Source organism: Pseudovirgaria hyperparasitica (genome assembly GCF_010093815.1).
Source record: "Pseudovirgaria hyperparasitica strain CBS 121739 unplaced genomic scaffold EJ05scaffold_1, whole genome shotgun sequence".
NCBI lineage: Eukaryota > Fungi > Ascomycota > Dothideomycetes > Acrospermales > Acrospermaceae > Pseudovirgaria > Pseudovirgaria hyperparasitica.
Genome location: NW_022985549.1, coordinates 436,883 through 448,959, shown reverse-complemented (window position 1 = coordinate 448,959; position 12,077 = coordinate 436,883). Strand labels below are relative to the sequence as shown.

The following is a 12,077-nucleotide window of genomic DNA, read 5'->3' as shown; positions in this document are numbered from 1 at the left end:
GTATATTCCTCTTCTATATGATATGACGTGTTCCATTTTCATTCCTCTTTGTCGATCTACAAGAGCGTGCCAATCTATATTTCTCCTTCCCAATATTCCTAACCCCCGAGAACTCAATCTTCAACATCCCATCCTCGCTTCTGTTCTCGCCCATCCTCGCCGATCGTTCACCCCAGCTCCTGCCCCTCGCCCTTTCCTTCTGCGCCCAGCACCCCCTTCGCCGCAAGATACCTCGCCGCAAACCCGACCGCAACCTCATACCCCCACACCCCTAACCCACAAATCACCGCTTCCGCTCTATCCGACAGAAAGCTCCTATGCCGAAACTCCTCGCGCGCATGCACATTACTCACATGCACTTCGACAAACGGCACCCCAATACCTAGCAACGCATCGCGGAGCGCGATACTCGTGTGTGTGAGAGCGCCGGGGTTGATGATTATGAAGTCGAAGGGGGTGTGAGGGGTTTGTGAGGTTGGGAGTTGGGCTTGCGGGTAGTGGCTGTGAAGGTGGTCGAGTATGGCGCCTTCATGGTTGGATTGGAAGGCGGTGAGGTGCAGGCCTAGAGTGGAGGCGTGGGATTTGAGGGTGGTGGTTAGAGCGGGGAGGGTTGTGGAGCCGTAGATGTGTGGTTCGCGCAGGCCGAGGAGGTTGAGGTTTGGGCCATTGAGGAGGAGGATGTGGGGTTTTGACATGGTGTGGTTGGTGCTGTGGATGTGGATGGGCTTGTGGTTGTGGTTGTGGTTATGTGACTAGGGTCTAGGAGGGGGATTCTTGAGATTATGGCTATGGCTTCTTGTTTCTTATCAATGCTGTCACTATGGGGTGGGTATTGGGTGCGGAGGTGTATTTGACGGCGGCAGTGAAGACGGGACTTGAGGATGTATCGAAGGGCGGATATTCACGGCATACTCCGGAGTTTGGTGAGGAATCGAAATCATGGGGGCATGTAGTATCTTTTCGACTGTCAGGGCAAGATTTTCGAATGCCAGTGAGGTCTGTTCGAGATCTTTTCATTACCATAGTGTTGCGACGGTCTATGATATAAAAGAAGAACTGAGGCATGAGAAGTTCTAGCGGGGCCCTCTGCCATTCACATTCATACAACCGAATAATCTTGATATCCAAAGAAATGAACTACGCCTCCCTTCTTCTAAATTACGATATGCCAGATATTTGGTATCTAGTAGTGCAGATGGAGGACATATAGTGCAGTAATTTGAGTAGTGACATCAGTATTAGGTTCTTCGCGAGTGACGAATGAGACACGGGCATGGGGTCGGAAGCGATGCTAGCCGTTATAGGTTAGCTTAGCGGTCTCATTTTGTGCTGGATTTCGCCGTTGTCTCCTCCTTGACAATCTCCTCCTTGACAATAATGCAACAAGAGAGCAATGAACGCAAATGGCTTTCCCAGTACACACCCATACCTCGAATGTGGTGCTCCCAGCATTGTCCATATCCTGACTGGGTGAAACTGACACATATCCTGCAATAGGCATTTCATATACTCTATATATATATATACACGAGTCAGGCGACGAAAATACCCAGCATTACCCCACCCCTACTCTCCTTGTCCCTGACATCTGGGATGGCATGCAACGCTAGAAGGCCGTCATCAGATTACCCTCTCATGACTTATGGTCTATTTACTGTTACATTACTTTTCATCATGCGCGCTTCCAACACCCTCGAGGCCCGGACATATATTTGGCTCCGGGCCCCTGGCCCCGGTCCTATTTAGGACGAATACCTGCGAAAGGCCTGCTAGAAGGTATCACTTCGAGGCACACGTGGCAGTTTTGAACCATTCATGCAGTAGTCAGACAGTAATATTTCTCAGGCTGGGGCTATTTCCGAGTTCTATAAACCAACGTGTTAATTATATGCCTGAGCGCGGTTACTAATTAGTTGTTCTGCCCAAAATATCACCCGCGCTAGCTGGCCGATTCAATTTTCTCCTGACTCCTGGATCCTAATATTAGACTGCGGGTTCGCGGCAACTCCAAAACTCCTTCTTTTGTTCTTGGCGTGGTTGGATACCACACGATACCTCCCACAGGTTGTCATCAACAGTACGAAGGTTGTCACTTGATACGGCTATCCACCCCAGAAGGCCTATCTATCCACATGCAGTCCTAGTCAGCAATCATTCTAGGAAAACCTTCTCCATGTGTAGCTGACGCCGGCATCACGGAGCCAATTCAAGGACGGGACAACGTCTAGACTGAGAACCCATCGCAATAAATGCCTGCTGTGTCAGGTCCGGACCGGTGCAGTACTGTCAGCTTGCATGCGCAAACACCATGATGTGTTCTCATTCGCTACATGCCTTCAGCTGCACGGACAAGTCTGGTATCCTAATGCCAGTGAATTGGCCGCCTTGAATACAGTAACAAAGTGGTGCTGTGCTGCGCCTCGAGGAATCAACTGCCGTCGTCGGATGGCTCGTTAATGGTCTAGACCTCAATACCGATATAAACGTCAAATGGCCGAGTGTGTGGTCGGAGATTTATTTAGATGCAGCACATCTATTAACGCGAAGCTGCTCACTTTTTTACATTACAATGTTTACTCTTGCAACTATATTCACCCTCCTCGCTGGGCCAAGTCTCGCAGTTCAGACTGTTGTAGACTTGGGATATAGCAAATACCAAGGTCAGGTTCAAGCAAACGGCATTTCGACATGGTTTGGCATGCGATATGCTGCACCGCCCCTTGGAGCTCTTAGATTTGCAGCGCCGCAGGATCCACCGACTACAAGCGGTACGCAGGATGCCATATCGGTAGGTGCTAATTCTCAGCTTTCGTAGGTCAGTGGTGTTTAATCATCTGCAGACCAAACGCACAGCCTGTATCGGAGTGGGTGATAATGTTAACACTCAAGACGCTGAAGACTGCCTATACGTTCATGTCTGGGCACCTACAGCTGCGACGACAACTAGCAAGCTCCCTGTACATGTCTATATCCAGGGCGGAGGGTTCAACGACAACGGTGACGGAAACAGAAACGCGACTGGTCTGATGCGAGCTGCTCAAAACAACATTGTAGTGGTCCAGTTTAATTATCGTGTGGGAGTATATGGTTTCCTGGCCTCATCCGAGATCTACAACAGCAATACAGCCGCCACAAACGCTGGTATCCTTGATCAGAGGAAGCTTCTCCAGTGGGTTCAAAAGAACATTGCGCAGTTTGGCGGCAATCCAGGCCACGTATTCCTTGATGGTGCCAGTGCGGGAGCAGGTCCAGTACCATCTGTCTAGCAGTTCGGTGACCATCTATCTGACAGCAAGCAGGTTCAGTCGCCATCCATCTGACAGCATACGGTGGTCGTAACGACAACCTCTTCCACGCTATTGCGTCTCAAGCACCATCGCTACCACCACTGTTGACGATTTCTGAAGCCCAATTTCAATATGACCGCCTCGTCGTAGCTACCAAATGCTCTGGAACCCCGTCCACTCTCGACTGTCTACGTAGGCAGAATGTGACATATTTTCAACAACAAGCCAAAACCGTCCCCACCGCATTTCCTGGCACGAATCAAGCACCAATATATTTCTGGGGTCCCTCCATTGACAACAGGATAATTGCAAACTATACCTACGGGGAACTCGACGCCAAACACTTTGTGCGCGTGCCAGCAATCTTCGGAAGCACGTCTAATGAAGGAAACAGCTTTGTTAATGCAGGCTTAAGGCCCCAACAGACCCAAAAAAACGCAGACGACTTCATCAAAGCCCAGTTCCCCAAGATCACAGACTCCGACATAAACAACCTCCACACCGTCTTCTCCGGACCCGGCTCCGACGGGACATACACGCAGTACGCGGCCGACATGCTCGGCCGTTTCAAATATATCTGTCCCGCGCTCTCTTTCGCCCGCGGGTTCGTGTATGCCGACTACCCCAACACCCAGCCCGCAAACGCAAAGACCTGGGTGTACCGCTGGGACGTCGGCGCCGCGACACATGTCGCCGAAATGGGCGACATATTCGCCACGGACGGCCACAGCACGCAGGCCGGCACGGATATTCAGAATTACTGGGCCAGCATGATTCGTAGCTATGACCCGAACACGTACATGCCCCCAGGTCGACCGCGCTGGGCGGCGTATGGAACGGGTGGGAGCGGGAATTATGGGACTAGAGTGCTGTTTCAGAATTCGAATACGGGGATGGAGACGGTGAGTTCGGTGACGCAGGGGCAGTGTAATGTGATTTGGCAGATTGGGAGGTCGGTGCGGCAGTGATGCGACCCGTTTGATACCCTGTTTCGAGTGGTGGGAGGTTTGAAGTCTCGTTTGCGTTGCTATAGAAGTGTTTGATATTCCTATAATTATCGATCTGTCTCGATATTGTTCCACCTCCGATGTCTTACTACCACGTCACACACCTCCAACTCCTCACCATCAACCATTAACCCGTTTTACATCTTCACCAATTTCGCCATCAAACCAATGACATGAAATAAACAATGTAAAGAGAGGCACAAGATCTATATAAATGATATAAGTGCTAACAATAGCTTTAACAGTTAGGCACAAGATAAAAAGTGAAGTAAAGTGTAAGAAATCGGGATTCTCACAAGTTGTCTACCGCTATAAACTTAGTGTATCGATCTCTTTCAGCACTTTAAGTGTGTGCTTAAACCACTAATTGTACTTTGGCTTGGAAGTATAGCCGTTGTTAGTGACCAGAATAGTGATGATACATATGGATACTAGGCCCATCAAGAGTACGATCAATAGTAGTGTAAGAAATTTTCTACAGCATCGTGGTTGCGCGAGGTATTAGTAATCTCTAATGACGTATGTATACTGAAGAGCGTCCCTACAGCGACCGCTGTTCAGTTGGACACTTCAGTACAGAAATTTCGCAGAGATAGAAATATAGCCAGATACAGTCCAGGGACCGAGAGTATCAGAGCAGCCTCTGCGGAGTCGCACTAGAATTATGACATCCCTGTACTGATAACAAATACTACTAATCTCTCATCGTCATGCCGTCTATGAGCCTGAAGAAGAATTTCTCTCTTGCCACTGCTGCATTCTTTAAGAGGCGCTGCAAGTATAACTAGCTCTAGAATCGTATGGTGATCATAATATAGTTTAATGAAAAAAGAGAAGGGTCTCTGGAGAGAGCTACTCTCAGAGAGGTAGCTCGTGTATGTAGTGTTTGAATCAGGAGATTGAAATCCTCTTCTCTTCCTCGAAGATGAAGCTATCTTAGTAGATATTGGAATTTCAAGGTTCGAAAACATACGACATTGCTCTTCTAGCCTATTTTATAGATCTCTAAAGTTTGTTACATAATGTAGACGTTGCAGTAGAGGTAAGAGGTATATATCTTGTGAGACAAGAAGCGGTCATTGGGAGATACAACACGAACACTGGATGGATATGATGAGTAGAATGGTAATAAATTCAACTTAATCTGCAAGGAGTGCCAGGACCAATGACAGAATAGGGCAGATATGGTCTAGTGTACAAATAGTTCTGTAGAATCTAGGTTACTGTGTATAAAAGGGAGGTGACTTGTACAGCTATGATAGACTACTATGGCCTTTGTAACTCATCAGTGACGAGGCAAGTTCTTCTTAAGGGGGGCCGGCATTATGATCGGGTTTGAGGGAGTGGTGCGTCACTCTGTCGTCTACAGAACTGATCACTGAGTTTATCGTAGATTGGACTGTACATTTACCTACAAGATTATATCGCCATCTGTCCAGCCGAGAATTGCTCTACAGAGGGTGGTACCTCTTGGCATTAGCAAGGCGTTTATAACGATGTCGCTATTCTGAAATGCTCAGGGGTTGGCGAGGCTGGTACATACAGGTAGATTGATGGAAACGTGTTGATTCTTCTGTCGAGTTTTAACCACACCTTCGACTATTTTTTACTAACCTTAACTTACCTTCGTTATTTCAATACAGCCTTGTTCTTTGCCCCAAATATGCGCCGTCCCGAAACAGGATTTCGTCCGCGCCAAGAATCCTACGTTTCTTCATCCCTGTTTCTCGCCAAATGACGTACCCGCGCAGCCCCTGTACAACAACCCTGCCCTCCAAACGTCAGAACGACGATTTGACAACGATACTCTGTAATATTCGACCAAAAATGCCATCACCACAGGCACAAGCCAAACCATCAACCGCGAAGTCCGATTCTCAACCTCCGTCCAAGATGAGCAATACGACACCACAAAATGCCCAACTCATCTCGGAGCGCGAGATTAAGCAGAATTCAGGCGCATCCGCCAGCATGGCACTGCAAGCAATGCAGAAAGCCTGGGAACTACGACAGGCCGCCAACGCCGCCGGCGACCCCAATGCGCGCGAGGAGATCCTCGCAAAGTCCATTAACAAAGAGATTGAAGCCGAGTCCTTCGGCAAGGCAGCCAAGTATACACAATCGGGCGCCTTCCAGGGCCTCGCTGCCGGAGCTGGGCTCGGAGTTCTGCCAGGTGTAACATTGGGCAAAATCACGGGGGCACTCGTCGGCGGGCTCGTTGCAACGGTGACGGGGCTATTGGGCGGGGGTATCGGCGCAGCATATGGGGCGCTGCATGGGCCGATGTGGGATCTGGGCCAGCTGGCAAGCCACGGGGTACGGAGCGTGGTGGGTGACTTTCCGAACTGGAGCTCGACGCCAGCACAGAAGAGGGCGTTGGAGAAGATGGTGATGCAGACCAAGGATACGCAAGCGCCGAGTAAGGAGGAGCTTGAGAGGATGAAGGCCGAGGCACCGGATGATATGCCGCAGACGTGGGCACAGTCGGTGAGGGACATGACGAGTTGGAGGCCGTCAGTGCCGAGTCTGCCAGCTATTCCTAGTATGCCATCGATGAAGCAGGCTGGTGCTGCGATGGGGCTGGGGGGACTAGGAGCTTCGTTGCCCGGTTGGGGAGGGGGTCCTACTCAGGGATCGCAGCAGACTGGTGAGAAGGTTCAGAGTTCGCAAAATACGTTGCCGATTCCGGCTTCAAGGCCTAGCACCGATGGACAGTCTTCGGAGCCGAAGTCACTGCAACCACAGGAAGCGCCCAGACCGAAGGAACCTCCGAAACCCAAAGAGGCGCCTCGTGTTACAAGAACAGACGAGACGAAGACTTCTCAGGGTGAAAAACGGCCTATGACGGCGCCAAAGAAGCCATCAAGGACTGAATCACAAAATACTGAGGTGGGCAAGCAGTCGAGCCCACAGTCGGAAAACAAAGAAAACAAACCGCCAGCGGTGTCGGCGCCTGAGAGACGAAAGCCGAGGAAGTTGGAAACAAGGAGTTTGAGCAGCAAGACAAGCTCAGAGAGCGCTACGAGACGGCCTCGAAAGCTGGAAACGCGAAAGTCGACAACGTAGTCAGGCAGTTGGTGATGATACCGGGAAGCAGACGTAGGGTTGATTCAAGAATTGATAATTACAACTCATCGAAATTGTGTTACAACATCTTCATCCTCACCTTGCTCAGTCAGAAGAACCCCTTTGTGCTTACTTCATTCGATAACGGTGTTCCTAGCTCTTTGTTGTTGCATTCTGGGAGGCTGTCTCGTAAAGTGGTGATGAGAGTAGTTTGATTATTGGTAATGATACTTAGGAGCAGTATACAGAAGAAATAGATGAGCACCTTGAAACATTTTATCAGTGCTAGGGAGTACTCAGGACTCCTTCCTTCGCAAGTAAGCCAGTCAATGCTCTCCAATAGGCTTAGCCTATTGATTCTATTTGCTCTTCCAATCAGTATACTAAGAGACTATGTATTTGGAGACATATATTGTGAGCCATACAGTATGAGTCATAGTCTTCAGTCCGGGATTTAAACCACATTATATATCAATATATGCTTATGTATTTACATACTATATATTTACTATATATATAATATATATCAAATATGAGTCTACGAATCCAAGCCTGGCTTGGCATGTAAGCTAAACCTAAATAAGACGACCTACAGGCTTCAAAGTCCAACTCGGGAATCGAAGCATTCTCGCTTGCTTAGCTTTGCTTGCTTTAGGATGTGTATCTCTAATAATACATCAATGGATACGCATTAAGAAGAGATCACTCTACTACTTACTCATGGTAATACTACTTCAAAACATTAACTAAACGGCATTAGTTATAGCATGAGATATATGTTATATTACTATTACGTTGTAGAAGTTTCTAGAGCCGTAATATATAATGACGCAAATTAGCAGGACAGTGTGTGGCAAAGAATGGACCTGTAAGCTATTTTGATTGGATCAAGGAGGGCATGAGTCATTAATTTCTCTGACTTTCAGGTTTTTTGGTGGCTGACTAAACCAAAAATGGTAAGAGTTTCTGCAGCCAAGTTTTGAAAAAAGATCATGCACGTGACTAGCATGATGGCTATATAAGGGCCAGTTATTCCCACCCTTTGTACGGTAGAATTCTTACCCTAAAAATTCTTATATATCAGCTTAATAGTTGGTAGCGTATAAATATAATATATCCAAGCTAGACTCCGTTTGGTAGTCTGTTTGCATCCCTGTACGTTTGGCAGAGCACTTCTAGTTGTAGTTTGGATCTTGGAGAGGAGACCAGGTGTTGCGTAGTACAGTGGCAAGGCGCGTCTGTCCGCAGAGCCAAACACCCCCCCTCCCATCTGGTCTCAACACTTTATCTACCTACACGACCCTGGCAGCGCAACTTCAACTCCACTGACTAGTGTGAGATCTTGAGTTGCCTCGTGCCATCTGACTATAATGTCGTTTACGGCAATCAATCTGCGGCCCTCTGCCCCGTCTTTGTCGACCGCTAGAAATTCACTCCATACTTCTCATGGGAGTACTTCCCTTGCAACACCTACCCAGCATCAGCCTGAGCCAAATGCAACAATCCGAGCACCTTCAATAGCTGATGAAGATCCTGAGAGTGACGATGATGTTGAGCCATTGGACTCTGACGAGTTCAAGGCGAGTTGCGCCCTTCAAGAACCGTCTATTGTGAGGCGTAATATGGAAGATCTAATAAGTGAGTCTCCGGATCTTCTAATTTAACTTTACTGATGCTAATTTATCACGCAGCCCTACTGAATACCACTTGCCTAGATCTCAATCCAGATTACCAACGCGACGTCGTTTGGACCCGTGAGTATACCTCTACCCACTCTTGCATGGGACCATAACTAACACGTGCCAGGCAAACGCATGTCAAGTCTCATTGACTCACTCATAGAGAACTACTATGTGCCTCCAATTATCTTCAACACAATCAGAGAAGACGGTCCGAACGGTCCTCTAGTGAGACGTATATGTGTCGACGGTAAGCAACGATTGACTTCGGTATCGCTGTTCATGTCTGGTCAGATACCATGCCATGACACGGACCGTCGAAGTTGGTACTACTGCCAGCGTCTCGACGACACTTCTGCTCGCCGACGCATCCTGCCTGACTCCTGGAAGAGGACTTTCCGGAACAAAGAGTTCATTTGCGTTGAGTATGAAAGCCTGTCAAGAGCCATGGAGGAGGAGTGCTTTGCGAGGGTCCAGATGGGTGTGCCGCTTTCACCAGCTGAGAAGATCCGAGCGACAAATGGTCCTTGGCAGGATCTGGCAAGGTCTTTCGAGGCCGAGTTCTCTGACATCGTCACTCTCGCATCAACAGACCGATCAGGCGGCTTCAGACATGTTCTCACGTGTTTTGCACAGATCATTGAGATGTATCATTCGTCGAGTCCAGATGGCCAGCCTGTCTTCAGAGGAGCTTACAGCGCCTTGGGCACTTTCGTCAAGAATGCGCCGCCGCTAGATCCACCTACAAGAAATCATATGCGCAAGGTCTTTGAGATCTTCCGAGACATAAATCATACATACCCCTCGACCTTCCAAAATAATGGATATTCGCACGCGAAGAACTTCGCGCCAATTGAAATCATTGCTGTCGCGTGTCTCATATCGAAGCACCATGGTCGCAGCATCGATCTCTTGAAGAACGACATTCTTCTCATGAGGCGGCTGATACGTCAAGAATTTCAAGCATTGACGACCAACAGAAAGATATGGAAGACTGTATGGAAGTTTATCGAAGATCTGGAGCAGTATAGCGGCGCGACCGATGGCACTACTGTGCGTAAGGACGGAAAACCCAATGCTGCGGTGCTGAATAAAAGCCGTGCATCTCATCAAACGTCCCCAAAAACGCCATCCAGCAGAGCGGGAGCAAAAGATGTAACAAATCGGACGTCGGGAGTACGCACACAGGCAGTACAGGAAACGTCGCTTCAAGATGTCCCACCACATACGGTTGTGACACATGGTGGTCGTTCCATGAACATACCGTCTACAGCAGTCCCCACAAGCAAAAGTCGCACCAGCCTTGAGGCAAGTCATACTAGACTTACCGATCCTGCTCGCATACAGAAGCTGCCTAAACTAGATGAGAGAGCGCTTCTAACCCCAGCGCCTTCGGACAGCACCAGCCCCAAATCACCTGTTTCTGCAGATGATACACCGGTATCGGTCGCCTCGAAGTCATTAACACAGAAAATAAATCCTGCTCGCTTATCTTCATTTCGAGCCGTCGCCTCCAACAAGACGACAGCGGAGCAGAGTCCGTTCACTTCACCCTCCAAGTCCACCGGTGTCCCATCCACACCAGCGGTACCGTTGAGGCCAGAAGGCCAAACACTGCCGGCTAATCTGGGAAAGCCACGCACACCAAGCGTCATGGCACTGCAGAAATCGCCAGATGCACTTCCATCGGCTCAAAAGAAGATGCCTGGACCAGCATACGCTCGACTGGACACTCCTGACTCTGAGACGGAAAACAGTCCGGAGATCCCTAGCGGGGCCCTTGCCGTTCGACTGCCTCAACGTACTGCCTCAACTCTTCCTACGGATAATGGATCGTCATCACTAGACACGCATAAAATACCCCCCTCTGGAACTATGAAGGATACCTCCGTTCCAGCGGCACCGCAACCACCTGCTCACATGGCTCGGATGGCGGCCCCGATGGTTCCAAACATGATGGCCCACAGACCGGCGGCCATGAGTCGCCTCACACCCACGTCCAAGCCGAACGATCAAGTCACCACATCAAAACCCTCAGTGGCATCAACCTCGCACCGCTTCAACCCCTTCCGACATCCCAACGGCTATCCCCATAATCCTACCACACCGTCACAGACCACCTCTCGACCGCAACCCACTCCCGCAAATGGCACAGGAACGCCACTCAATCCCATCAGCCTCGACTCGGACGACGAATCTGAGACCGCCTCTCAAGCCCTCGCGCAGTTCCGCAAAGGAGCTTCATCTCGCACGCTCACCCTGCCAGATGGAACGCCCGTCAAGTCTGAACCTGTCGAGCGGAATGCATTAGCCACCAAAGGCCAGAATTATGCTCGCTATGCGGGTGTAACTGGCACAACACAGAACACAATCGCCAATGCAATCAAGAATGCTGCACTGAAAGCCGAGCACGAGAGCGTCCCCATGAAGAGGACGGCGTCGGAGGTTCTGCCGCAGGATGGTGTGCGCAGCCCGAAGAGTCCGAGGCAGTCGTTCGTTCGAAAGCCGCGTATGTCGGGTGCGCCGAATTGATTTATGCTGAGATCATATGGTACATACGTGCAGAGACTGGGGGGTTTTTTTTTTCAGTATGCATGCATCCTCGACGAAGGAAATATGCGGATATGGTCGTGCTTTAGCTTTTGCATTTTTCTTTCTTTCATCCATAGCACCTTTTACACATCACTATACCCGGCTCCCCCCTCTCCCCTCCCCCCACCCCACGACACTGGACATGAATACATGGGCTATTGGATAGCTTCTGAAGCGATACATACTATCGCAGTTCCTATTTACGGATTTGGCTTTAAATCGAGACTTGGATATTAGGGGGTTTAGTTGTTATATATCACACGATGGCTGATGCAATGCGGGCCCGTCCCGAATGAATAACACGGATAGGCATTGATAGATGGGATTAGATGAGAAATGAATTTATGAATTTGATGATTTCATATGTGTTTTGTTGTGTGTGTTTTGTTGTGTGTGTTTTGTTGTGTGTGTTTTGTTGTGTGTGTTTTGTTGTGTGTGTTTTGTTG

General features: G+C 49.1%; 4 protein-coding genes across 4 annotated transcripts; 3 read left to right on the top strand and 1 right to left on the bottom strand.

Moving 5' to 3' along the window:
* Nucleotides 1–80: 80 nt before the first annotated feature.
* EJ05DRAFT_4486 (catabolic 3-dehydroquinase) lies at nucleotides 81–879 on the bottom strand. Its single transcript, XM_033742309.1, has one exon. It carries the CDS (start codon nucleotides 693–695, stop codon nucleotides 168–170), a length of 528 nt encoding a protein of 175 aa, XP_033604969.1. The 5' UTR covers nucleotides 696–879; the 3' UTR covers nucleotides 81–167.
* A 1,690-nt stretch (nucleotides 880–2,569) lies between these two features.
* EJ05DRAFT_433315 (vacuolar triacylglycerol lipase) lies at nucleotides 2,570–4,255 on the top strand (the record flags this gene model as incomplete). The annotated part of the gene is made up of 3 exons (XM_033741603.1): nucleotides 2,570–2,788; nucleotides 2,841–3,246; nucleotides 3,300–4,255. The coding sequence occupies 3 exons, from the start codon at nucleotides 2,570–2,572 to the stop codon at nucleotides 4,253–4,255; spliced, it is 1,581 nt and encodes a 526-aa protein (XP_033604968.1).
* A 1,841-nt stretch (nucleotides 4,256–6,096) lies between these two features.
* EJ05DRAFT_471522 (uncharacterized protein) lies at nucleotides 6,097–7,636 on the top strand. Its single transcript, XM_033742983.1, has one exon. The coding sequence runs from the start codon at nucleotides 6,122–6,124 to the stop codon at nucleotides 7,358–7,360; it is 1,239 nt and encodes a 412-aa protein (XP_033604967.1). The 5' UTR covers nucleotides 6,097–6,121; the 3' UTR covers nucleotides 7,361–7,636.
* Nucleotides 7,637–8,422: 786 nt separating this feature from the next.
* Nucleotides 8,423–11,766, top strand: EJ05DRAFT_4443 (uncharacterized protein). Its single transcript, XM_033742119.1, has 4 exons — nucleotides 8,423–8,998; nucleotides 9,052–9,114; nucleotides 9,167–10,752; nucleotides 11,338–11,766. Exons 1-4 carry the CDS (start codon nucleotides 8,731–8,733, stop codon nucleotides 11,569–11,571), a joined length of 2,151 nt encoding a protein of 716 aa, XP_033604966.1. The 5' UTR covers nucleotides 8,423–8,730; the 3' UTR covers nucleotides 11,572–11,766.
* Nucleotides 11,767–12,077: the final 311 nt, after the last annotated feature.